General features: G+C 43.5%; 2 protein-coding genes across 5 annotated transcripts; both read right to left on the bottom strand.

Moving 5' to 3' along the window:
• Positions 1–256: 256 nt before the first annotated feature.
• LOC307192291 (zinc finger protein with KRAB and SCAN domains 4-like) lies at positions 257–7,342 on the bottom strand. Its single transcript, XM_079933064.1, has 5 exons — positions 6,670–7,342; positions 5,136–5,283; positions 3,365–3,447; positions 2,270–2,393; positions 257–1,249 (listed from the first exon to the last, which is right to left on the bottom strand). The coding sequence occupies exons 1-5, from the start codon at positions 7,090–7,092 to the stop codon at positions 387–389; spliced, it is 1,641 nt and encodes a 546-aa protein (XP_079789190.1). The 5' UTR covers positions 7,093–7,342; the 3' UTR covers positions 257–386.
• Positions 7,343–12,316: 4,974 nt separating this feature from the next.
• LOC307192294 (zinc finger and SCAN domain-containing protein 9-like) lies at positions 12,317–24,307 on the bottom strand. Of its 4 annotated transcripts, XM_079933070.1 has the most exons (6): positions 24,193–24,307; positions 22,089–22,578; positions 21,759–21,906; positions 18,993–19,091; positions 17,143–17,806; positions 12,317–13,971 (listed from the first exon to the last, which is right to left on the bottom strand). In XM_079933070.1, the coding sequence occupies exons 2-5, from the start codon at positions 22,503–22,505 to the stop codon at positions 17,190–17,192; spliced, it is 1,281 nt and encodes a 426-aa protein (XP_079789196.1). In that variant the 5' UTR covers positions 22,506–22,578; positions 24,193–24,307; the 3' UTR covers positions 12,317–13,971; positions 17,143–17,189. The 4 variants fall into 4 exon arrangements, with proteins under 4 accessions (XP_079789196.1, XP_079789194.1, XP_079789197.1 ...); XM_079933068.1 differs by lacking the exon at positions 12,317–13,971 and having other exon boundaries at positions 16,697–17,806; XM_079933071.1 differs by lacking the exon at positions 12,317–13,971 and having other exon boundaries at positions 16,697–17,806; positions 19,005–19,091.
• Between the last annotated feature and the right edge of the window lie 2,990 nt (positions 24,308–27,297).

The raw sequence follows: 27,297 nt of genomic DNA, 5'->3' as shown, positions 1-27,297 counted from the left end.
TTCATTATAGGCAAAATGAACAGTCAGAGCAGCAGCCCCCCAAATCAGAGCCATCCACCCAGGAGACGTCATAAAGTGCTGGCCGAGGGTGATTAATTAGCCAGTCTAGAAGCCCATTTAAGTCTAAAAGGTGAGAATCATTTCAGGTCTGACCTCTTCCAGACAACTCTCCCATAGCCTCTTATCAAACAAGTTGTTTTTTTTTTTCAATCACCTTCTAAGATGTAGAAGATAATTCATCTCAGCCAGTCTCTATTTTCTAACAAACACCTGATGACGTGTGGGAGTAAATAAAGCCCAGCTCACAATTTTCTAGTCAGCAAGGGCTCCAGGGTGGCTTCAGTTCAACGAGGAGTGAGCACCAACTCTGGCATATAAGACATGGGTCATGGAGACAGAATTTTTTTCCCAGCGTGGCTTCTCTGATGTTGAATAAGGTATGAAGTTCGGGTGAAGCCTTTTCCGCATGTATCACACTGATAGGGTTTCTCACCAGTGTGGATTTTTTGGTGCTCAATAAGGCTTCTATTCCTAGTGAAACTTCTCTCACACTCATTACATTTATAAGACACGGGAGCCTCAACATTTTCCCACTGGCTTTCCATCCTCCCCTGACTCTCCCAGGTCTCTCCACGGTCAGGATTCTGAACGTTTTTATCGCCGTGGATCCTCTGATGTCTCAGGAGATGTGAATTGCGCCTAAAGGCTTTGCCGCACACATTGCACTGGTATGGCTTCTCCCCAGTGTGGATCTTGCGATGTTCAAGGAGGCTGCAGCTCTGGCTAAAGGTTTTCCCGCAGTCATCACACTCGTAGGGCTTCTCCCCGGTGTGAGTTCTCTGGTGTTTGATAAGGTTTGAACTGTGACTGAAGACTTTGCCACATTCCTCACACTCATATGGTTTCTCCCCAGTGTGGACTCTCTGATGAATGACGAGGGCAGAGCTCCCGATGAAGGTCTTGCCACACTCCTCACATTCATAGGGTTTCTCCCCAGTGTGGATTCTCCTGTGCTTAGTCAGGCCTGAACTCTGAGCAAAAGTCTTCCCACATTCATGGCAATAATGCCGCCTATTCCCTGCAGCACTTTTCTGCTTTCTTTGTAACCTGCCCTCCTGATCACCAGCTTCTGCACGTGCAGGAATCTGGCCAATGGCTTCACCCAGGTGGCATGGTATCTGCCCAGACTCTTGTCCTGGATGGTCCTCGTCTGGAGGCAGGTCCCTGATCTTCGTCTGCACTGCACCACCTGAACAACAAATGACCAGCAACTGTCAATTACGCCCTGCCACAGGGGAGAGCTTCGTGATGAATCCCAGGGAGGCAAGAATTATAGAGGTGTATACATGCCATGGATGAAGATTTAAGTATTAGAATAAAGATGGGAACAAAGGGGGAGAACAGGGGTGCTGGGGAGGGAGACCTGAGAATGAGAATGGGGCCATTGGAAGAAGGCTACAATCTGGGAATGGAGAGATTGGAGGGAAGGTGGTGAGGCCTGAAGACTGTGCTGGGGATAAATGCAGATGCTCTAAGTTCTAAGAAAGTAAGGCGGGGCCATGTGCTTAGGATTAGATACTAAAAGGGCTGAGCAGAAGGTGACAGTAAACAAGGCAAGTGAAAGGATTTCTAAAATGTTCTGTGAGAAACAGGGAAAGTAGGAACTCAGAACTCACTGACCACTGGAAGGTGCAGTCATCTCTGGCTGCACCCTAGGCAGAGGCAGGGTCTGCCAAATAAAACTGGCATCAGTGCTGGGAGATCTGAGCTGGAGCCCCCACTGTGCTGCCAGTGAGCTATGTGAACTCAGACAAGCCAGGCAATCTTGTGCGCCTCTGCACTGCACGCTCATCTCTAAGGCCAGGCTCTGCATTCAATCTCTGGCTCACTTCTAGCTCTCACTCAATGGTCCCATGGCCCACTTCCTGAAGAGATCCCTCAGCTCTCCTGCACTATCAGGGCTAGCAACAGGAAGGGAAGGGGAAGAAATCAGCATTTACTGAGCATCTACTATGAGCTGGACCTGTACTAAGGGCTGTACCTCCTTCCTCCCACTTAAACTGAACTGACCAGGACACTGGCAGGACAGATAAAAAAGCAAGGCTCAGAAGGGTTAATAAACTAGTCACACAGCTGGTTAGTAGTTGGGATTCAGAAATGGTGATTCTAATTCCAAACATAATTCAAACAGTTTCTAACAGCCTAGTAGATTCTAATACACAAAGGAAGCCAGGAAACCTTATAAGAAATCAGTGCCCATTAGTCTTACCCAAGGAGATCAGGCTGCCACAGTTCTCCTGCCTTTCATCTCTGTAGAAGTTCACCTGAGATGAATCCAGCTGTGTCCATCCAGGAGTGAGGGTCAGGGCCACATCTTCCATTTTCAGCAGCCCCTGAAACAGTGAGTAATGCCATGTAATTCCTCTTGCCCAAAATCACTCCCAAAGCTGGGTACATGCAATGAAGGAGCATCCCCTTTACAGGAGCTCTTTACAAAAAAGCAAGTATGGCATATTTATGCCTACTTAACCCTATCTCTAATAACATCTCTGTCAAAAAAATAACCATTAAAGGAAAGAAATACACACATTATCAGTACTTTCACATAAACATCTAAACAGTCCAGAAGGTGAAAGGTTTGGAAAAACAAGGGCCAGTGCAGTAAAAGGAGTGGAACCATATCCAAACTTTTCAAAATATTTGTGGTGTGCTTTGGCAAAGTGGGGATGGGGGCTTATTTGTATTAATGATTTTAAAATACAGTGAAATCTAGGTCTGAGGTGAGGAAAAACCAGGGAAAATAGGTTCTACGGAGCCTCAAATACTGAGATCTTCAAGCAGGACATGAAAGACTGGGTAAGAAATTAAAATCCAGGTTAAGTAAAGACTATTCAAATTGTAATATTAAATCTTAGACTAAAAGCACATGCCTTATCTGTTCCTTCAAGTTTAAGTTCCTAGAGGGCAGCGGGCATGACTCTATATCCCTCACTAGCAGCACAGTTTATGATACTTAAAAAAACAAAACTACATCACCATCACAACAAAATCTTCAGTTTGTATTTGCTAAATTTCCCTTGCTGAAGAGAAAATCTCCTTGATGAAGGAGCTGACCAAACAGATGGCTAGGAAGAGCAGGGAAGCACAGTCTCCAAGCTAGGAGTGAAACAGGAAAATCTTCTTAAGTGAATACCAAAATAATGACAGATGATGATTAGCAACCTTGGGATAAATGAGAATACTCAAACTCCATGTAGATCCAGGATGAGGGTGGAGGAGGCATGGAGAGAAAGGGATCTGATGGGAAGCCCATCAGCAGTGAAGGGTGCTGGGTGCTGGGGGAGGGACAGGGGTTCCACCTCACCTGGGACTCTGGGGCAAGCCTGGCGGCTACCACTTCATCTCCTCTGCAGCGCCCTCCAGAGGCAAGCCTAGGAACCTGGAGAACTAAGAAGGAAAGAAGCTCTGGATGAGATTGACCCTGACATTCAACCTCCCTGGCATTCAGCCTCCGTGAGCCGTGGAGTCCAAGTTCAAAAACTGCATAAATTCCCATAAAGAAGTTTATACAGTGTGTCTTTCCAAAATTCCTGATCCCTGCCAGCTCAAATCCTATGGCCTGAAGAGATGTGATGTACTCCACAGATGCACAAAACAATGGGCTGGATCCTTGGTAAGAAGTGGTAGCAACATAAAAACAAAACAAAGCATTCCATCTGAAGAGTCTTTAATCTTGAATTTTGCTGAGAGAGGGAATAAGAGGATTTCTGTGGTTTCTTTTTTTGGCCGCACCATGTGGCATGAGGAACTTCCCTGACCAGGGATTGAACCCGCACAACCTGCAGTGGAAGCACGGAGTCTTAAGCACTGGACCACCAGGGAAGTCCCAAGGATTTTCATTGTTGTTAAAATTTCTTTAGTAGCTCTTTGGGTGCTTTATTCTTTTCTTTCTTTTTTTTTTTTTTTTTTTGGCTGCATTGGGTCTTCGTTGCTCTGAGCAGGCTTTCTCTAGTTGTGGCGAGCGGGGGCTACTCTTTGTTGCGGTGCACAGGCTTCTCATTGTGGTGGTTTCTCTTCTTGTAGAGCACGGGCTCTAGGCACATGGGCTTCAGTAGTTGTGGCACGCAGGCTCAGTAGTTGTGGCTTGTGGGCTCTAGAGCTCAGGCTCAGTAGTTGTGGCGCACAGGCTCAGTTGCTCCACAGCATGTGGGATCTTCCCGGAGCAGGACTCGAACCCGTGTCCCCTGCATCAGCAGGTAGATTCTTAACCACTGTGCCACCAGGGAAGCCCTGGGTGCTTTATTCTTTAGTTCTGAAAGACTAAGAGGAGTCAGATAAGGCTGGGCCCAGAAAGGAGGAAATGGGAGTCTGCCTATATAGAACTTGCTCAGATTTGAGAGAAGTAAAGGGGAACTTTAGGTTTTCCTATGAAAGGTGAACTTTGCTGGAGGCAGTAAACAAGTTAGGTTAGACTAGGACCTCTGTTCAGAAATAAAGATTTCCTGTTGGCTGGTGTATCCCAGTGTTGTTTGTCTTGGAAATCTGCCCAGATGTTCACAGTATGTGGGGAACACTCGGGAACATAAAAGTTTCCTACTGAGTGATTTTCACCCTGTTCTAAGTGACAGGTTTAGAAGATTTATACTCTTTGGTTTGTAGAAATCCTACAATTCTGGAATATTCTGACTGGCTTTACATATTCTGCCTTATATTCCTCATAGCACTCACCAATATCTGAAATCATATTAATTTATTTGCTATTCTCCTTACTAGAATGTAAGTTCCATTGGAGGAAGAAATCTGTCCTACTGACAGTGCTATCCCTGGTACCTACAACACTGGCTACCACATAGGGAGCCTCCAGAAATATATGTTGAATGAATGGAGATCACTGTGTTGCTACAAAAATCAACTCTTTCCAAACACCAATTTTAATAAAGTCTTATTTACCATGTCTAGGTTTGGTTAGGAAAGCTTTCCACTATTGTTTGAAATTTCCCTATTAGTCTCAGTCTCAAAGTAAAGTAGATCTGCAAGGGGCATATAAGACACCCATCAATAGATCTTGTAGGTGATCCTTAAATAAAATTGGTTGGAGTCTGCAGAATTCATATTGCCCAGAAGATAATACTCACTTCTGTCTGGTAAGGAGTGGGATCCCAGAGATTCATGCTTGAGTGGAGCCTTTCTTGGCTGGAACTGGGTATTTCGTGACCTCTGAGCTGGTGTCAACACTGCCATCTTGCAACAGAACAGTTCTTGCCCCTGGTCACCACCTGGGACCTAGAAGTCATTCATTTATTTATTCATCAGACACTTCTATCACACTCTCTCTGTGCTAGTACTTTCTATTTCCCAGGCACTATTTCTAAGAGCTTCATGAATATTAAGTCACTTGATGTAGAGCACAACAACCTTATGAGCTAGGTACTTTTATTATCTGTATTTTTGTAATGGGGAAACTGAGGCACAATGTTTAAGCAACTTGCCCAAGGTCACCCAGGTAAAAGCAGAAATGTTAGGATGGGAGCTCAGGCAGAATGAATCTTGTGCCCACGCTCTTAAGCATTACTCTGTACTCCCTCATTATATATATTTGTGCTTTTATGAAAACTCTTTGGGAATTGGGGCTAAATTCTCAGAGAATACTAATATGTTTTCTTATCTAAAAATGAAAATAATAATTTCTAGCTTATCGGGTTTTGGAGACCAGCAAATAAGATTGCAGTGTGTGAAATCACCTAACACAGGGCCTGGTACATGATATGTCCTCATTAAATGAAGGTTTCCTTCCAGACATTTGTCATTAATTAATTTTCAAGTCACTTTCATAATAATTAGCTCATGTGCAGCTTAGAATTTCCCATATCTTCTGTAAAGAATGAAGAGCCTGAAGCTGAGACTTGAGATGATTTTTCTCTATTACAGGGCTAAGGGGCACTAATGCCAACTCAAGAACCTTGGTCTCTGGGTCATGGGTTAGAAGTCTTTGGTCTGGTTATGTACATGCTGAAAGGAACACACAAGGACACAGAATACTGCAAAGGGAAAATAGACTCATACAACATTCAGGAAGGTGCAAGTAAAAATGAGCCCTGGGGTTTCTAACTTGTGGTCCACCGACTCCCTCCCACGTATTCCATGAATGTGAATAGGAAAAATAACTTTATTTTTACTAGCTTCTAAGCAAAATTTAGCATTTCCTTCAATTATGAATGGAAGCAACAAACCAAGGTGTTATAAGCAGTACACAGGAATCTGTCACCAACTGAAACTGCAGATGTTCTCATACCACATTACAATCAGGTAAATGTCAAAGTCATTCATCGCCACTTTGAAATTATACTAGTTATTAGGCCTGTCTCTAGATGTTAATATTTAGTGCATTAATTTTAAAAAGCACATATATAACTTTATAATACATTTAATGCTTTGCTAACTGTATTTCAATATAATTGAGTTCCTTTTAATCCTTTATATTTTCCCTTATGTATTTAAAAAATACTATTATGTGAAGGAGTCCAGGGACTTCACCTTACTGGCAAAGAGGTTCAGGTACAAAAAGAGACTGAGAACTTCTGGATCTTAAAGAAAAGCCCCTCACTCTGATCTGGAGATTTCAGGAAGAAACAGACCACAGCTTTCAGAGGCTAAACCTGTTCTCTCTACCTGCGGCATCGGCTCATCCAACTGCTTCTCCAAATACTCCAAGAGCACCACCACCTCCTCCCCGCTCTCCGGATGCTGCTTCCGCACCCAGCTCTGCAGGTCCCCCGGCAGGATGGTCAGGAACTGCTCCAGCACCAGCACTTCCAGGATCTGCTCCTTAGTGTGCACCTCTGGCCGCAGCCACAGTCGGCAGAGCTCCCGGAGCCGGCTCAGAGCCTCGCGGGGCCCTTCAGCCTCCGGGTAGCGGAAGCCTCGGAAGCGCTGGCGGGAGTGCTCGGAGCCCGGAGCTGGGCTGCCTGGGGCGACCGCCTCAGCAGCCAAGGCGGAGGCTTCCTCCTTCTCCACCTTCACGGTCAGGATCCCGGTCCGGTCCTCTGCAGACTGGGCGTCCAAGGCTGCGCTTTCCTTCGATTCTCTAGCCATCCTGGACCAAGGCAGTACTTGGGCCTCAGTCTAGCTGGGAGTTGTATTTCTTCGGAAAATTCTTGAAAGGTGGGAAATCACAATTATACTGTAAAACTGCAGTGGTCCCCTTCCGCGTGTCCAGGGGCCCAGGACACCCCTGGGGCGCAACTTCACAGATTGCCCCCTGTAGTCCGTGCCTTTGCAGCGTCCTCCTCTGCACCCCACCCCGAATCCCACAATAAGTAACCCCAAAGGATGTCTTGGTGGAATGAACAGATTCCAGATGCTGGAGAAAAATTGAGGATGGGGCACAGGAAGCCTCGGTGGGAATCAATGCCACTTCCCGGGCTCTCTAGGAAGCACCTCTCGGTGGTTGTCCCCGAGTTAACCCGTTAGCAACCACGCCCTTACCTCCACTCAAGGGAAGCAGTTAGGGGAAGGAGAAAAAAAGGATGACAGGCTCTGTATCATAAGAAATAAGACTAGATCTTTCAGTCCTGTAAGAATGCTGTTGTGCCCCCCCCCCATGCTCTGATGAAAAGCTTGACTACAGAGCTGGCATAAGATTGACACTAAAATTCAGTAGAAAGCAGAGCTTCCTCAGAGCACCAGGCAGGAGGACATGCCCTTTCTCTCAGAAACATCGAAGACCACATCACCAGGCACTTGCTTGGAGAAGCAGTGGCTGCCCCTGGCTCTTGCTCCACTCCAGCTGCCATTCTTCCTTCCCTTTCAAGGCTAAACTACTTGAAGGAAAGCCCTCCTATCTCTGACTCTAGTCCTCACCTTAACACACTGTAGGCGGCAAACTGCCAACAAAGACATTGAGATTGCTCCTGCAAAAGTAACTAGAGATTCTGTCCCTCTTCCCCTCCACACACAACAGCTACCACTTTCTATTTTCCATGGCTTCCTCTCAGGCAACCAGAATTTCCAGGCTTCCCACTATCAGAAACTCTCTAGTCCCTGGCATCAGGGACCATACTATCTTGGGCTTTCATTCTTGTTTCTTTCCAGCCCTCATTTATGGTCTGGAATAGTGGTTAGATCCGCCGACTCTCAAGCCAAGTTTCCTGGGTATGTAATCTTGGCTGTACCACGTACTAGCTGGGTGACCTTGGTAAATTACTTATCCTCTCTGTGCCTGACTTACCCAATCTATAAATGGGGATAGTAACAGTAGATAGTGATGGAGGAAATTTTTGCCTGTTGAGGTATGGGGAAGTCATTCTGACTTATATGGTGTACATCTGTTCTAACCATTAAAAAAGAATGCATTTACCATATTGTTCACAATCTCCACTTTGAAGACAGAGATAAATCCCCCCCCAGCCTGCCCATGATGCCAATGCTATTACTCCTTCAAAGATAAGAGTCCCTTCCCAGACACCAAGGTCATGCTGACTCGCTGTGTATGTGCTAATCTGTCTCTTTTGAAACCTTGAAGGAATGCACCCGTCATGTTTGATATTTGTTCTTTGTTCTGACAAGATATGAAACTGTGGTTCGGGCATCCAAAATGGAACCGGGTAACCATTGTGCATGTGGTTTCAGAAATGTTCCTGCGTCACTGAGAACCTGAATTTTCTAAACTGTATCAAACTCAAGGACACTACCAGCTGTTCTCAAAACAATATCTGCTAGTAGCTGCCAGCTGCAACCTTAAGGTCTCAAGGTCTCCCCTTGTAACTATGTAACCCATTTTGGGCCCCAACCAACCCTTGCTTAGCAAGTACCCTTACTTCTTGCCAGCTCCAATCCTAATTTATTTATTTGGCTGTGTCAGGTCTTAGTTGTGGCATGTGGGATCTTTCGTTGTGGTGCATGTGCAGGCTCAGTAGTTGCAGCATGCAGGCTCTCTAGTTGTGGCACGTGGGCTCTAGAGCACGTGGGCTTAGATGCCCTGTGGCATGTGGGATCTTAGTTCCCCGACCAGGGATCGTACCCATGTCCCCTGCATTGGAAGGCAGATTCTTAAACACTGGACCACCAGGGAAGTCCCCTCCAATCCTAATTCTTGACAATTTGTGTACAAACTGTTTTTTGCCTACCTAAGCCCCCGCCCCCCATTTTGTAGTCTGACAGAACACAATTCAAGTGCTTCTTGAATCCATGTCTCTTGGGTTACAGTCCTCAGTTTGGCTCAAATAAAACTCCTTTCTATTATTATTATAGATGTTTATTGATTATTGCATTGATGAAAGGGATGTTGTGAGCATTAAGGTGAGTTTTTGTGTAAAGTGCTTAGAACAATGCCTGGCCTATAATAAATTAGGCCTACCCTAAAATGGAAGCCCCGAGATTCCTTTGAACCAGGCAGGATTAGATTTTAAGCCAGAAATGACTGCAAAGTTATTTTGGTGGACCAAGATGTCAGTAAGTCCCCTTTCTACCCAATGGAATACAAGTTTGGTAGAAGTTCATTAAATGGAAGAATACCATGCTGATACCTTCCTGAGTTATTTTGTTTGTTTGTTTTTATAAATTTATTTATTTATTTATTTTTGGCTGTGTTGGGTCTTCATTTCTGTGCGAGGTCTTTCTCCAGTTGTAGCGAGCGGGGGCCACTCTTCATCGCGGTGTGTGGGCCTCTCACTGTCGCGGCCTCTTGTTGAGGAGCACAGGCTCCAGACGCACAGGCTCAGTAGTTGTGGCTCACGGGCCCAGTTGCTCCGCGGCATGTGGGATCCTCCCAGACCAGGGCTCGAACCAGTGTCCCCTGCATCAGCAGGCAGACTCTCAACCACTGCGCCACAAGGGAAGCTCCCTTCCTGAGTTTTTATTCCCTAGTTTTTGTTCCCTCTTCAGTTCAAGGGATAACAAAGAGATAAAACTTAAGAAAATGAGAGATGTCAAGGCTGTTACAAAGGAAAACTACTAGAAAATATTCTTCTCTTGATGAGCTGCCACACTAGGTACAGGGCACTGCCATGAAGCATTGGCAAAATAAGTGAACCTGAATCTAGTTTCTAGATCCTAATGCCTTTGTATAGGTGAGATACAGAAGCAAGTTAAGCAGTTTTCAAACACCTCAGCACATTAGGATCACTGGGGAGCTTTTAAAACATCCTGATACCTTGGCTGAAACCGAAATCGATTAAATCAGAATGTCAGAGGGTGGGACTCAGGCATGAATGACTTTAAATATTTCCTAGGTGATTCCAGTATGCAGCTGAGTTTGAGAATTAATGAGTTAAATGATACTTAAAAGAAGTAATCAACCAAATCCAGAATGTGGGACATTCTATATTCTATAGAACAGAAGATTCAGGTTCTTCAACAAATAAATGGCATCTTTCAAAAGGGCAGGGGAAAAAGGGGAGCTGTCATATATTAAAAGAGACTGAATAGATATACCAACCAAATGCAACGGTAAACCTTATTTGGGCCCTAATCAGACCAAAACAACTGTAAAATGGCATATTTGAGACAACTGGGAAAACTATATCACAATGGCATTAAGGAATCACTACCAAGTTAGTTGCCATAATGATACTATGTTCATGTTAAGAAAAAAGTCCTCATTTGTTAGAAATTCATACTGAAATTTGCACTTGTGGGTGAACTGATATAAGGTCTAGATTTGCTTTGAAATACTCAGAAAGAAACAGAGGAAAAAAGAAAATGGTGCAAAGATGAGAGCTGTTGAAGTTGCATGAGAGGCAGAGGGGGGTTCATTGTAATATTCTCTTTACACTTATATATGTTTGAAATTTTCCATAGTAATTTTCTTTTAAATTAAACAAAATCCTACCTTCCTTCCAGAATAATTCCATCCAAAAGGTAGGGCCAAAGGAAGTGGGAGAGGAGGTGGCAGCCCAGCCCAGAGTGAATTCGGAGCCCCAGTGAGTGAGAAGAGTGTTCAGAGGGGTGAAGGGAGGAAGCTACAGCAGGAAAATTTACACTGATATATTACAACTACCTACTCCACAGACCCCATTCAAGTTTCACCAACGTAAGATCTGAGGTCTGAGCCCATGAGAGGAGCAAGACGACATGGGGAAATTGATTACACACAGGAAGGATTAATCAATTAAGTAAATATACAAGATATTGGGAGCCAGATTCCTCATGTCAGAAAAGGAGTTACAAACATGAAAAAGAGAAAGGCCGAAATGTATCCTGTGGTGTTGGATTGGAATTGAAGGTATCAGCGTGAACTCAATTCCCAATATCTACAGTTACTTATAGAAATAAATATAGATGTAGGCATGTAGGTGTATATGTGTATATACAGTATTTGATAAATTGCACTGCAATGTTTTGATATAAATGGAAAAAAAAATTTGGTTGACAAATAAAAAATTACTTCCAGTTGTTTAAAGACTTAAAAGTCAAAAAGGAAAACTTTCACACTTTTAGAAAGAAATTAGAAGCATTTTTTTATGCTCTTGAATAAAGCAAGATTTCTTTTAAAATACACAAACTGCACAAAATGTGAAGGAAAAATTTCGTAAATTTGACATCATTAAAATTTAAAACTACATCAAAAGATACTGGAAACAAGTAGAAACTACAAACAGAAGACTGACAGAAGATATTTGCAAGCCATATGATCAACAAGGATCAATATACAGACTATACAGAGAGCACTAACAAATAAAGAAAAAAGCCAACAATCAAACAGAATAATTGACAAGAACCATACACAGGCAATTCATAGATGTGGAATCTGGAATGACCAACAAACATAAGCAAAGATCCTTAACCTCATTATTTACTAAGAGAAGATAAATTTTAAGCCATTTCATACCCATACCTCAGCAAAATTTTGCAGAGCTTCAATAATATTTGCTAGTAAGAATGTGAAAATTTTTGAACTCTTGTACACAGTTGATGGGTGTGTAAGCCGGTATGCTCATCTTAAAAAGCAATGTCAGGGGCTTCCCTGGTGGCGCAGTGGTTGAAAGTCCACCTGCCGATGCAGGGGACACGGGTTTGTGACCCAGTCCGGGAAGATCCCATATGCCGCGGAGCGGCTGGGCCCGTGAGCCATGGCCGCTGAGCCTGCGCGTCCGGAGCCTGTGCTCCACAACAGGAGAGGCCACAACAGTGAGAGGCCCGCGTACAGCAAAAAAAAAAAAAAAAAAGCAATGTCAGGGACTTCCCTGGTGGTCCAGTGGTTAAGACTCTGTGCTCCCAATGCCAGGGGCATGGGTTAGATCCCTGATCTAGAAACTAAGATCCCACATGGCACGGCCAAAAAAAAAAAAAACTATGTCAGTATATACTGTATAGTAAAGTTGAAAATGATATACACGTGGACTTAACAGCTTTAAATTATTTAACCTGTAGGAGTCTTGTACATGAACAATAATGTTAATTGAGTCACTTTTCTGAGCCAGACACTGTTTTAGATATTCAGGATACAACAGTAACAAAAAAAGAACAAAGACTTCTGCCCTCATGGAGTTTATATTCCAGTGGGGATTAACAAAAAAATAAACTATGAGAAGAATAAATACATAAATTTTAATAGGACGTCACGAGCACAATGTTTTAAAAAAAGGACTAAAAGAATAAAACAGAATTAGGACAAGACCCTGGTCATTTTTTTACCAGTCTATTCCTCAAGATTGTTTATGTAGCTGGTAATCTTGAAAGATGAGATAACACATCCCAGTGGTCAATTACCAGGCTTACTTACTGCTTGTTATAAAAGCTGAGGATTTCCTAAATTCAGGCTTCCCTGGATGCAGCATGGGCATGTTGTGTGTATAGCATCCACCTGAGCCCATCATGTCACCTCCTTGGGACTTGGGGGCAAGGGCAACTGATGTAAATACGATGATCTCATGCTGCTTGCTATCTATGAATAACAAGTGTTAGGCTTGCTATCTATAAGAAATGGGGTGGGAAAAAAAGAAAAAAAGTAAAAAAAAGATCAGGGCCTTATATCCTGGACCCATGCAACAAGACGTGTAGGAGCACAAAAGGCCCAAGGAGGACTGTCATGCCTAAGGGTTTTGAGAATTGGAGAAGAATAACAATTACAAGGACTTCTAAATAGTATGGCTATTTGGGGGGTGGGGAGGTGGGCAGGCATCGATGCATTGGAGAAACACAATGAAATTCTGAAGGCAAAATGTGAAAGGCATTGGGCCTCCTTAGAATCATATAAAATCCTTTGTTTCTGGCCCAGGAACTCGTATTTTATGCCAGATTCCATGAAACAATCACAGGCTAAATTAATTAGCTTGTTACTAGAGTAAAATGAAATCCCAGACCCCTAAAATCTGAGAAAATATGTCCAGCAGTCTTTGTCGATGTCCTTTTGCACGTATTTGTTCTTGGGTCAAAGACTCTGGTTATGCACACACATCTATCTCATGATTTGGAGCATTACTTATGAATTTTCCTTAGACATATATTCCCTTTCAGTATTATAGTGATAAAGCTTTGCATGCATAATGATTTTTTAATAATTCAAATTCCCTCAAGATATATACATATATTGGTATAGGAGGCCAGCACTCACTCTAGACACATTTTAACTCTTGCACTGCTTTTACCTCTTGAGGAACAGTCACCTGATGCCAGACAAAATTAAAGGTATTACGGCTAATTTGTAGACTCCTTAAAAATATTTCAGTTTATTAACTCCTCCCCATGGTCACTTTTAAAGACCCCCTTGAAACTAAAAGATTCACTTCTCTGCTGAAACACAGAGAAATTTAGGGACTGCTCAAGTTCCCCGTCTAATTACTAGCAAAATTAGCACTAGAAGCTTTGTTACCCAGAGCTTCAGTTATCCAGTAAGATTTCTACCTATATTGTTTCTCATGAACAGTACCTCTCACCTACATTATTCATCAGCTGTTGTACAGGTAACAGTGGTGACTCTCCTGGCTTGGGTAGTCCACAGTCCCATGAATAAGACTGGAATTTCAGTCAGACCTAAGGAAACAGATTCAGGAAAGTAAATAACAGAAGTGGAGGAAGTTGGAAAGTGGCAAATGACATCAAGCACTTGATTAGGTACTGCCACTGTGAAAGGCTACAGCATGAGCTGTGATGAAAGCCAGCCTTTGATGTGATCTCAAAGAGAAATCTAGTATATTCCTTCTCTCTCCATTTCTCTACCTTGCTCCCAAGGGGATTGGGCAAACCTGGAAACACTGCCTCAGATACCTGCATTTTCTCTACGAGTCAAAGAAAGTTTCCTAAGGGTGAACAGAATGTAGAAGACATCTAGGATTTCCCAAATTGTGGGTTGAGTTCTGAGTTAACTTCTTGCTATATGAGCTTCAGAGAATCTCCTGGTTACAGCCTTCATCTAGCTCATCTGATAGTAATACCTTTCTGTTCAACAATTAGTTCTATACCTTAAAAGTGCCCCCAAAGCATTGGCCTCTGATGCACTGGGTATCATCTTGTTAAATATTCAAGGGTAGGATGACCAGCAACTGGTCCGAGTGTGAGGATGTCATCCAGAATGTGAAGAGGAGGTAGAGACTGTGCTGGAGGATCTGGAGAGAGAACTTGGTGAACCAGGAGAGCAGATGAAAAGGTTGATGTGGGACTCTGTGTGTGTGTGTGTGTGTGTGTGTGTGTGTATGATACAAAACAAAAGTGGGTGAGTCAGGGCTCTTTCTGAATAGGCTCCACCTCACCTATTTCTTGTCATTCCACCACCCCTCGAGCAGTGGTTCTTGACTTCATTTAGTTCTCCAACCCTTTTGAAAATATGATGGACATTATGGGTCCTCAGTGTATTAAAATTAATCACTACCATAGTAATGCCCTTTTGAATCTAAATGTTCTTAATTACTCATAGGTCCCAGCTGATCCTCTCGAGAAGGAAAGAAGGAGTTGTTACGTCTCCAAACAGATCAGGAATCCCTGAAATTTCACCTCTGGTCCCATAAGCCACATCCCCTTTAAGAGGCTGGTGAGGGGAAAGGCTGCCTCTGGGGGCTCACCTTTTCTAGAAAGCCTCAGCTGACTTCACAGGGAGGTGAGCCACTCTGCAGAAGTGAGAGTTTCAGGAAGTCAAATGGACAAGTATGAATTTTTGGTTTTTTAACACATGTTTTTTCTGGTTACACACATTTTTTAAAAAATTGATTGAATGCTAAATTTGTAATTACTCCTTAGTTTATAAGGACAGAGAGACCAGAATCACATGGTAAATAAAAGCATCTCCTGAATTGATTCTCTTTAAACTGTAATTTTTAAAAAATCTTGACTCCATTTTTGATGTTTGATCACTGACAGCTTTCAACCTCTATCTTCCCCTTCCCTTCTGCCCCACATCTGGGCAAGTTTATAAGAAATCCCAGTGCCTCATCACTTGGCACCTGAAGGAAGTTCAAGCTATGCAAGCCCTTATCTATTTGTGCAATGAGAACTATTTCCTGGACCCATCCCCTAATCACGATAAAAACCAGGGCCACTAACTCTCACTCTCCTTATGCTACTCAAGCCAGTTCTGGACCAGCTTGGGTGCTGCCCTGCTATCTCCAGAGAGTTCCATGATGAGAGTAATAAATTTTTCATACATTCTTGTGTGTGTGCATGGCATCATCTCTAGTAACTGGGAAGCGGGGTCCATACCACCTCTGTAGGATCATCACATTCACAGTTCAAAGATAAGTAACACAGAATGTGAAAGGGCCATATAATCCCCATCCACCCTAGTTACCATGTTGACAGTTTGTTGCATATTTGCCCCGCACAGTCAAATCTTGACGCATCCATAACCATTCTGTACCATTCTGGATAAGTTCCTATGCCCATCTTCAGTCCTTTTACCGACTGATGTCCACTGTCTGAACTTTTCCTTCCTTTCTTCATCCCATGTACATGTTCTCTGTCTTTCTGGCCCCTGGCACCACAGATTTCATCTTTCTCATGCCCTTCTCATATTATTCCCTCTTCATATACTTTTCAGATATACACAAACTTCCTACTCTTGCATTTCATTTGGAAGATTTTCTCCCTTACAACAGGTCCCTTCTTTTCACTGGATTATTGTTTCAGATGGAAAGGTCAGGACTGATAAAGGGATAGCAGTTCCAAAGAAAATACAGTTATATGGGAAGGTATGTAGAACACTGAATGAGAGCATTCACCAGGATCCTAAGTGTGAAAAAAACAATGGACATGAGATTAGATCAGAACATCAGCAGACAACTCCAGACCTAAGCAAAGCGACAGAAGGGAAAAACTCAGGAGATTTAATATGGTAGTTTTTAAAGCATCTTATGGATGATGGCCCAATGCTCCGATGTCTTGTACTCAGAATACCGATGACTTTTTGTAACGCTGAAGATGTGATGGGAAAGCACTAAGGGAATTTCAGGTGACTAAGCTCAAATGAGGGAATCTGAGAATACCAGTATGAAGCATGACACTGTAAACAGATTGGAATTTGGAGTCAAAAGCCAAGGGTTTAACTAAGAAGACCCGATGTGAGATGTTAACACTAGAGGAAGCTGGGTGAACGGTATATAAGCACTCTATCTTTGCAACTTTGTTATAAGTCTAAAATTATTCCATAATTTAAAGTTACTAAAAATAAAAGTCCAGGGTTTAAGCCTTGGTGCTGAGGCTTGGGTTTTGTGAATCTTCAATTCCTCATCTGTAAAACAGGATAATGATGATACTCATTTCCCTGTGTGGTTGTTGTGAGGACCAACTGTGGTTAAGTAAGTGGAACCCAGCCAGTGCTGGTCACTATCCCAGGGGAGCATCACGCAGGTGTCAGAGGGAAGCAGTAGGCACAAAAGGTATTTACTATGCAGGTACTGGTCACGGGGAACACCAAAGACCCATTTACTGTAAAACATCAGCAGAGCTCTACGGGATCTTTAGGGGTTAAACACAGATACAGATCTTTCTGGCATGTTGGCTATAGCAGTGCCATTTATTACATTATTAGAAAAGTTTAGCAGCCATCTCAAAGAGAACAAATAAGAGACATGGGGGTAGTAAGAACAGGAAGGCGCAAAGGAACCAAAGGGAAAGTAGCAGCTTCAAAAACCCAAACCTGCCTCTTTGAATGTCCCCAGACCAAAATACACTTAGTGGAGACAGGAAGAAAGGCGTTTTCTAGTCTCAACCTACCCCACACGACTTGGCCAGTGATCTGGAAAACTTGCACACAGCTTGGATTAGACCAGCTCTGCCACCACGTGGATCTTCTGATGGCGGATGAGGTTGCAGTGGCGATTAAAGCTTTTCCCACATTTGTTGCAATGGTGAGGTCGCTCCCCTGTGTGGCTTCTCTGATGCTCGATGAGAAATGAACGCCGACCATAGCTCTTGTTGCACTGGCTGCACTGATAGGGCTTTTCTCCCTTGTGGATTCTCTGATGCTGGATGAGACCGGCACTCTGACTGAAGGCCTTCCCACACTCCTTACAGTGGTACCGTTTCTGAATATTGTGGATTCCTCGGTGATTAAAAAGACCCGAACTCCGACTGAAGGTTTTCCCACACTCATTACATTCGTAGGGTCTTTCTCCAGTGTGAACTCTTTGATGTCGAACAAGACCTGAGCTCTGAGCAAAGCTCTTCCCACATTCTTCACATCTGTGTGGTCCGGCTCCTAAGGGGTTTCCCCAGTGCCTCTCTACCCCACCCTTGCAGTCACCAACTTCTCTGTGTCGCGGATCCTGCTGTGATATCTCCCAGGTCTGTCCGTAAGACATTTTCCCATGTGGTTCCACTCTCTTAGGACAGTCTTTCCTTAGCACCAACTCTCTGTTCTCAGTCTTGGTCATTCCATCTGAAACAAAAAAGACCAGGTAAATGTCACTTGTTCCCTGAGCCTAGTGACAGGAGGGTCACTATGTGCACAGAAATGCAAGGTGCTTCTATTCTGATGTCACTCTATGTCATAGAGTAGGGAGGAGGTTAGAAGCAGAAGGGCCAGTGTGTTAACACCTTCTTCTAGGTAATGAGGGAGGTTTGCCCTCTTTGGAGAAATGCAGCTTGATCCACCCCAACATGGATGGGGCCTGGAGAGAATTTTTTTTATACTTCTTCACAGGAAGAGAAGGGTCAGGATCAGAGTGGCTTCTTTGGAGTCTTCCCTGAGAACTCCCTCCCCTCTGTGAGGCAGGGAGCCTCCAAGTGACCCTTTCCAAGGAAACTGACCTTATGTATACATTCATTCAGTCAGTCATTTATGGAACAAGCGCTGAGCTTCTCCTATTCTAGGTGCTTCAGGCAGTACTTCATGTTTCTAATCCATAACCATCCCAGGTGCATCCCCAGCACAAAGCCTTTGCTCTAGCGCCTCTCTCTTTCTGGAAAGCTTGGACCTCAGATAACAGCAACCCTCACTCTCTCACTTCCTTCAAGTTTTTGCTCAATTCTCACCCTAATTCTTCTATTTAAAACTATAATCTGTGTGCCCCATCCATAGCAGTCATAACCCCCTTAGGCAGTTCTATTTGTGCTTCATTCCATAACACCACCTCCTAACATATCATCTCCTTATTTATATGCTTATTGTCTCCCCCTTGCTACAATCTCATCTCCACGGAAACAGGATCTTTCTGGTTTATTCCCTGAGAAGCAAGCTTGGCACATAGTGGCTGATCAATAAATATTTGCTGAATGAATAAAAGAGAAAGGACTGAAATCAGCCCTACTACTATGGCCTCAATTGACTGGCCCAGGGACCAGCACTGAGGCAAAGGCTGCCTGTAGGACTGGTTCATGTTGGACAGTGTCCAACCAACCCAATTAGACCCTCTCTGCTTGGAAGAGTTGAAGGTGAGAATGGAGACAAACAGACCCAAACTGTCTAAACGCTAGAGAGCAGCTGCTGTGGAATTCTTAGGGTTCCCCAGGTGTGATTCCCACCTTGCAACCCAGAAAAGCCCAAGGAAAATTGCCCCCAACCCCCTCCTTTAATCAACATCTGGCTTTTTCTCCCACATCTAACTGCACTGTCCCTCACACACCTGGATAGGTACCTCTTAGGACTCCTGTGGGGTGAGACCATGGTTCTTCTCCTCCTTTTAGCTGGGAGATGACAACAGGTTTGCAAAACAGAAATGTGCCTGCAGAGAAGAAATGGGCCACAAGTGAGATCAGTACTGCTGCCCAAACTTCACATTTATATCTGAAATGCACAAAGGAACTGGGTAGAATATAAAAACGAAGACATTTCTCACCTTTTAATAATTACCATTTATACAGCCTTCCATGACTTACAAAGCACTTTCACATACATTATCAAACTAATTCACCACAAACCCCCTGATGCTATTATCCCACTTCTTTAAAGAACTAGGAAAAAAAAAAAAGAACTAGGAAAAAAATAAAAAGGCAGACAGACATATAGCTAGACAGACTCTATATTTAGAAAAAAGTCTGGAAAATGTACAGCAATTTGACAAGAGTGGTTACTCCTGGGGAGTTGGACTTAGAGGAGAACTTTTACTTTTTACTATGTAAACTTATGCATTATTTGTATTTTTTTTTTTACTATCACTAAGAATTCTAAACGAAATTCAAACTCGGTGATATAAAGTAACTTTAAATGTTGCTTGGCTAAAAAACCAAACAGCTGGAACTTCGATTTGGTCCTTTTAATCCCAAATACTATGTTGCTTTACAAAATAAGCTTGTCCTAAATGTATAACACACACCTGCATTGATAGTCCTATAGGGAGAATTCTCTGATCTGTAGATGCTCTCTGGATACTCCCCTGTAGCCACTGTAGATGCTTAATAAATATTTGTTGAATGAATGAATGACTAGATGGATGGATGGGGGAACAGACTTACTCAGATGTACCCTGGAGGAAGGGTTCTCAGCAGGGTTCTAGGTGCAGTTTGGAAAGTAGAAGAAAGGAGAAAATAAATGGAAAATGAAAAATCCAAGTTCATGGGGAGAGGAGGAAGAAAGTAGCAAAGAAACTGACTGGAAAGATGCTCATAAAGGGGGAAAATGAAACCAGAAAGAATTTTAATAAGATGAAGTCATGGGAGTCAGAGGAAGGTCTGCAGTGTGCACAGAATTTACTCATCAAATATAATTTTAATTTAAATCAAGAGATGTGTTCCAAAATCCAAGATAACTGTATGATTGGTAGGATAAATGAAATGAATAGAAGCAGGAGGCAGAGCAGCAAGAAAAGCTGTGACTTGGATACATATGGAGGTAATGTGAAAATGAAAACAGGAAACCTCTGCTGTAGATGGGTTACCAGAAGGGTAACAAGTCAGAAAGAGGCTGTGATGTTATGTGTGGGAAATTAGACAGAATTTGGAGCCAAATTCTGCAGGGAGAGCTAGAATGGGAAGGCAGCTGACTCAGCCCCAAGTGCCCACTACTATACCCACTGGTGCCCAGTACTGACACCACTAAGGAGATTGCATACAAGGAAATGGCAAAGTCTATTCCACTGGATTTTCTCATCCAGTTTGCCACCTACTAAGCATATCTCATATCTTCTGACTGCAAATGTAAACCCAAATTGACAAGGGTGGCACTGGTAGTTTCTGATAAGAACAGTTACTATATATTAAGCACAATGCGTGCCAAGTGTTTTTCACAAATTGTTTGTATTCAACGCTCACAACAACCTTCTGAGGTACATTTTTGTTATAGACTGAACTGTGTTATCCCCACTGCAAATTCATATGTTGAAGCCCTGTTTTTGTTTATTTATTTGTTTAATTTTGGCTGCATTGGGTGTTTGATGCTGCACCCGAGTTTCTCTAGTTGCAGCAAACGGGGGCTACTCTTCGTTACGGTGCGCGGGCTTCTCATTGCGGTGGCTTCTCTTGTTGCGGAGCACGGGCTCTAGGAGCGTGGGCTCAGTAGTTGTGGCTCGCGGGCTCTAGAGTGCAGGCTCAGTAGTTGTGGCACACGGGCTTAGTTGCTCCGCGGCATGTGGGATCTTCCCAGACCAGGGCTCGAACCCGTGTCTCCTGCACTGGCAGGTGGATTCTTAACCACTGCACCACCAGGGAAGCCCTGAAGCCCTGTTTTTGGAGATAAGGTCTTTAGGGAGATAATTAAGGTAATTAAAGGTGGGGCCACAATCCAATAGGACTGATGTTCTTAGAAGAAGAGGAAGAACTACCAGAGCGCTCTCTGACTCTCTGTCTCTCTCTCCCTCTCTCCACAGGCACATGCAGAGAGGAATGCCCATGTGAGGACACAGCAAGAAGGCCGCTCTCTACAATCCAGGAAGACAGGTCTCACCAGAAACCAACTCTGATCTTCAATTTCTAGCCTCCAGAACTATGAGAAAAAAACTTCTGTTGTTTAAGCCACCCAGTCTGTGATATTCTGTTACAGCAGCCTGAGCAGACTAAGACAATACTATTATTAACCCCATTCTGCAGATGAAGAAACCTTGATCAATCGGTTAAGTAACCTGCCCAGGTACAAGCAGCTTCCAAGGGGCAAAGCCATGATATGAACCTGTCTGTCAAACCTTGAAGCCCATTCTCTAAAGTTGTGCTCCACAGTGATTCCTAAAAGTCTTCCTAATGTACCATGTGCCAGCAGACAAGACAGCTTCCAGGATAGTACCCAGGGGAAGACTGCATGCAGAGGATTGGGACAAAGACAAGCACACTAGGCACTCGGAAGCACTGAACATTGCTGGTAAAGCGTCTTCTGACCCCCTGGTTTCCCAGCTCTGGTTTTTTGTTGGTTTGTACTTGACCAGGTGGGATATGTTCAACACCAGATAAATCCTGTCCCTCACCTGTCTTTCCGATACGGTGGGGCTCCTGAGCAGGGTCACATGTGAGCTGGGGCTCCTTAGGCTGGGACTGAAGGCCCAGTGACATCTGCTCTCCTAGAGACACTGTCTCTTTAGAGAGGACTTCTCGTCGGTGTCTGTAGGCTACCATCTAGAAATAAAGAGACAAGATGTGACTTCTGAAGAAATTAATTGTCTAAAGAAACATTTCCCAGAGAGAAGCAGAAAGCTGAGTCTCATTTAATCAGCAAAGTCAAGAGGATACAAAGCAGAGGACACAAAGGTCCTTGGTGACCTACATATACTCTTTCCCTGGCGAATCTCCCTTCCTACCTCATGTTGTGGTTCATCGAGCTCTCTCTCCAGATCCTCCAGCAGAATTACTGCCTCTTCCCCACTCTCTGGACAGTGCTCCTGCACCCAGCCCTGCACCTCCTTGGGCAGGATACACAGGAACTGCTCCAGCACCAGCAGGTCCAGAATCTGCTCCTTCGTGCTCACATGCGGCCTCAACCACTGGTAGCAAAGATCCCGGAGTTGGGTGAGAGCCTCCCTTGGTCCAGGGGTCTCCTGGTAGCAGAGCTGTCGAAAGCGCCTTCGGAAGATCTCCCTTGCCAGTGGATTATTGCGTTTCAGTCCGGATTCCTGCATTTGGAGGTGACTTTCTGCCTCTGCTTTCACTGTCAGTTCTTCCCAAACATCACGAGCTTCAACATCCAGGGATATAACCTCCTTGGAGTCTGTATTCATTTTGATCTTCAACAGCTTAAAAGGTACCCTCTAGCTGGAGCTATGTTTTAGAAACACCTTTGGAAGTTCCCTCCTAAGCAGTAAAAATCATTGTTTAGGTAGAAAAATGGCAATAGTTAATGACAAAAAACTGATAATATAAGCAACTGTCATACACCTAAAGCTCTTCACTGAAAGTAAAGTGACTTGGTAACCAAAGATGAGAATAGTGGAAAATATAAGGTCATAATGTACAAAAAGCATAGGTTTTCAAGTTACCCAGACCTAGGTTTTATTCCAGTTCTAACTTTTGCTAATTATTCGACCTTGTGCCAATTTCTTATCTTGTTTCAATCTCAGTTTTTTAATGTGAAAAAGAAATAGCAATAATACCATATGGAGTTCATGGAGGAATTAAGGGCCATACAGATCACTCAGAATGGTTAAAAAGTTCAGACTCACTGTATAAAAATCAAATTAGAGAAAGAATAAATGGAAATATTGCTCTTGCCTTTAAAAATAATTTTTTAAAATTTAGTTATTTGGCTGCGCCGGGTCTTATTTGCGGCACGGGGGATCATTTAGTTAGGGGGGGGCGGGATCTAGTTCCCTGACCAGGGATAGAACCCGGGCCCCTGGCATTGGGAACGTGGAGTCTTACCCACTGGACCACCAGGGAAGTCCCTGTTGTTCTTGTCTTTGACTAAATGAACTAACTTTTATTGAAATCTTTACTTGAGTTTTTAAAATTAATCTTCAAAACAACCATTAAGGCTGGTTTCATTTTTACTAAATTTACAGAAAGGAAAGCTTAGGTCGACTGCAAGTCCTGTGAGCTTTCCACACTGCTCTGCTGCTTCCTAAGAGTAACAGCCAACACTGTACAACAGTCTACAACATGCTTTCAGATACAAGACCACATTTAATCCTCACAATTACCCTCTGAGGTTTGATTACAATCACTATTTCACTAGATAAGAAATGGGAGCCAGGGGAAGTTAAGTAAGTTTCTTAAGGTCAAATTCTTTGTGCGGACAGTTCTAAGAATCCACAGAAGCCCAAGAGAAAAGTGTGCTCATATCCAGGCAGTGTCTGAGACCCAGGAGGTCTGAGTGTCTCCAAAATGTCAGGAGTGCAGACCAGAAGCTGAATTCCAGCTTGACAGGCCCTGTGGCAGACAGCTAGGGAATCGGAATCCGGGGCTTAGGGGTGGGAGGAGAAGAGCAGGGAGCCCTGATTATGTACTTTTAATTTCTAGGCTCCCCAGGGATTTGTACGCACTCCAAGGTTTGAGAATCAATGAACTAAGGGAAAGGGAATCGGAAAATGTCACATTCTGCACTTGACAAGCAGTCATTCAACGCCCCTTCATCTGCTTTTAGAACCAAAGAGTGAGAGTGTATAGACACTGGCTCTCCACGAGGAAGGCTGCAGAAAGTCTTTACAAATTTGTCCTTAACTTCCTTGTCCCCGAGGATATTTCCCCAGACTCCAGGCGTTTCCTGCCCTGAGTCCTAATCCTGCTGCCGTTATTCACCGCAGTGAACCTCCCCGAGACCTCTCCCGCGTAACGTCCCCCCAGCCCGGGTGACGGATCGGCTCCAGGATCGCGGGGCACGACCCAGTGGCCCGGGGCCGAAGCTCACTTTCCACACCCCTTTCTCAGCCACACCCACCCAACCCCGGTTCCCGGGCCGACTCACCGGACCTGGAAAAGGTGAGGAGGTTGGGGGCTCCCGCCCCGACGCTGGGAGGACCGCGCCGGGAACAATGGCCCTGCGGGAAAGACGCCAGCCCGCCGCGGGGCCCACCGCGCACGGGCACTTCCGGCCGGTCTAGGATTCAGTGTCTCGTTTCCTACCTCCTACGCGTGCCTCACCTGGAACCAGCCGCCAATTTCCTGGGCGTCCGGTTCGATTTCAACTGTGAATCACATAATCAGAATTCGTTACGTGTGTGGACCCCAGATAGGTTTTAAACTGAAAACACAGATGAAGCACAAAACGTTAATTATTGAAAATGCTTATTTTTAACACATTTAAAAAATTAATACATTACCTATGACTTTTTAAAAGGCTCAGACAATGCCAAATTTAATAAAGTAAAAGGTGAAATCCCATCCTGTCCCTCCTAAGCCTCAGTTCCCTGAGATAACCGCTGTCACCGTTAGCTTGGAATTTGCATGTATAATTCTCATCTCTGTCTCTCTCTCACGCACGTTAGATAGATAGATGGATAGACAGGCATTGAGCTATTTTACATTTAGCTTTTCCCCCATCACTTATTTTAACGTTTTCACGTCATGTATCCCAGACATCTTTATCAGTCAGGCAGGTCTAACTCATTTAGTGGCTGCATAATAATAGTACATCAAGTACATGCCTGGCAATTTATTTGACCAGGCCCTTACATATTGATAGAGGTCTTCTTTCCTTCCTACTTTTCTTCCCTCCTTCCTTCCTTTTTTTTGTTTGCTTGGTTTGGTTTTGGTTTTATATGTTTGTTTGTTTGCTACAAAGTTGTCTGGATTCTTAGTAGTAATATAAAATCAGTCCAAAACCTATTAAATTACCTTTATTAGTATCAAAGAGCATAATTATAAGTACTGTTTGTCATTCATTAATTTTATTATGCCAAAAAGAATGGTGGTAATTCATAGATTATGTTTTGCTTTGTTTTAATGGAACCTCGTTGTTTATTTATTTTATCACAGTAATAAAAAAGCATCTTGTATGTTAATGGAGGTTCCATGATGCTTTTTTTTTTTTTTTTCGGTATGCGGGCCTCTCACTGTTGTGGCCTCTCCCGTTGGGGAGCATAGGCTCCGGACGCGCAGGCTCAGCGGCCATGGCTCATGGGCCCAGCCGTTCCGCGGCATGTGGGATCTTCCCAGACCGGGGCACGAGCCCGTCTCCCCTGCATCTGCAGGCAGACCCTCAACCACTGAGCCACCAGGGAAGCCCCCATGACGCATTTTAACTCCAAAACTGTAGCTGTGTAAATTTCTTTAGTTGTTTTACACAACCTAGCCATCTGAGGTCATTAAATAAGCTCAAGCTTCATCATTTACTTTAGCTTCTTCCAAATATCCAATAACTGTGTATTAAGAGCACCAGCATGAAGAAAACTTACCCCCAATCCTGATCACTTTCTCCAGCATACCTCACTTGCAAAGCCCTCAGTACAACTTTCCTAAAAACTATAAAATGGGAGTAAATGCTCAACTTCTCTTGGGCTTTAAATGTGTTATTCTCTTCCATTTTTGATGCCTATCTGTGACAAGTAAACACAGTGTTCATGCTCTCAAATGTCTCACTAACAGTTAATTAGGCTCTTTAACTGGCTTATGTGTGCTTGTTAAGTAGGTCAACTATAGGACTCAGGCCAGTTAGACTCTAGGGTCAAGTGGACAGCACATTGGACTTCCTTGTGGTCCAGAGAAAGACTGGCTCCCACTTGTCTGTTTGGAGGAAGATTCCCCTATAGCAGTACCTTGATGAGTGTCTTGGTACAGAAGGGATTATTTTTAACTTAGAATTGGGGCTTTCTACTCAAAATATTTAAAATGCCATTAGCTCAGAGACAAGAAGAAATGCTGACTACATGGCTTACTACAAAGATCGAGGGTCACCTGAATCTGGAAACAGGCATATTGGGATACTGACTCTACTGTGTGTTATGTCGTAAGTTCAAGAAAAGAAGAAGGAGGAGGGGAAGGAGGAGGAAATGTTTTGAAGGATTGGTAACACAGAGATTGAGGGAACTAGCTGGTATGTGGTGAGATTCAAGTGTAAAACTATTTGTGTCCCATACAAATCTTCATTAACCCACCATGTAAGAGGTTTCAGTAAGCAAGTGGGTACGCTGATCTGCCCTATGGATGTCAGCAACTGTTTTTTCAGCTCAGTGTTTGATCAAGGAACTTTTGAACATGGTGACCATGACTACCATGATAAAGGATGTGCATACACTCAAAAAAAGAAAAAAAGCCTTTCTTTCACTAAAGCTAATCAAGACAGCACCACTGTTGAACCACAACAAATCCGAAACCCTAGATATGGTGTAATATCCCAGTGGGAACAGCCAGTCACCTAATGGCAAGTTGATTACATTGGACTCTCTATGACAGAGAGAACAAAATCTTACTTCAAAGCAATAGACACTTGTGTTGGATTTGGGTTGGCTTTCTGTGCCTACCATGCTTCTGTCAGTACTGACTTGATGAAAGCTCTACGCACACCAGCCCCAAATTAGTTGGACATTAAAGTGAAATGATTTTTCTCTCAATCTCTATTATTAATTGGGTACTTGTGAATCCTTTCCTGTCCTTTAATGATGGCTTGACAGATCCCAAGCTTTCTGGTCAATTTTATGTATTAAAGGTCTCATCCAATTTGTTTCTAATTTAAAATTGTGTTATCTATTGAATAAGTTATAGAGCCACAGATTCAAAATACGAAAAGTACAAAAGGGAATACATTGAAACATCTCCCTTTGACTTTTCTCTTCTGTTGAGCTTGACAATGGTATTGCAGTTCTGTAGGAAAATATCCTTATTTTTAAGATTTTTTTTTTGGCTGCACTGTGTGGAATGTGGGGTCTTATTTCCCCAACCAGGGATTCAACCTGTGCCCCCTGCATTGAGAGCACAGAGTCTTAACCATTGGACCACCAGGGAAGTCCCAGAAAATGTCCTTATTTTTTAGAGATGGGAACTGAAGTGTTCAAGGGTGGTATATCATGATGTCTATAATTTGCTATCAAATACTTCAGCCAGAGAGTACGTGAGAGAGAGTGCAAATATGGCAAAATG

Source organism: Stenella coeruleoalba (genome assembly GCF_951394435.1).
Source record: "Stenella coeruleoalba genome assembly, chromosome: 10".
Lineage (NCBI taxonomy): Eukaryota > Metazoa > Chordata > Mammalia > Artiodactyla > Delphinidae > Stenella > Stenella coeruleoalba.
This window is presented reverse-complemented; position numbering and strand designations above follow the sequence as displayed.

Bases quoted from the DNA above. Each gene is read 5' to 3' on its own strand.
- LOC307192294 (XM_079933070.1), bottom strand. From the start codon at position 22,505: ATGAATACAGACTCCAAGGAGGTTATATCCCTGGATGTTGAAGCTCGT. The intron at 19,092-21,758 runs GTGAGGGACAGG...TCTTCTCTGCAG, and splicing joins CCACCGTATCGGAAAGACAG to GCACATTTCTGTTTTGCAAA. The intron at 17,807-18,992 runs GTGTGTGAGGGA...TTTTTGTTTCAG, and splicing joins CCTAAGAGGTACCTATCCAG to ATGGAATGACCAAGACTGAG.
- LOC307192291 (XM_079933064.1), bottom strand. From the start codon at position 7,092: ATGGCTAGAGAATCGAAGGAAAGCGCAGCCTTGGACGCCCAGTCTGCA. The intron at 3,448-5,135 runs GTGAGTATTATC...TTTCCTTCTTAG, and splicing joins CCACTCCTTACCAGACAGAA to TTCTCCAGGTTCCTAGGCTT. The intron at 1,250-2,269 runs GTAAGACTAATG...TTTGTTGTTCAG, and splicing joins TGGCAGCCTGATCTCCTTGG to GTGGTGCAGTGCAGACGAAG.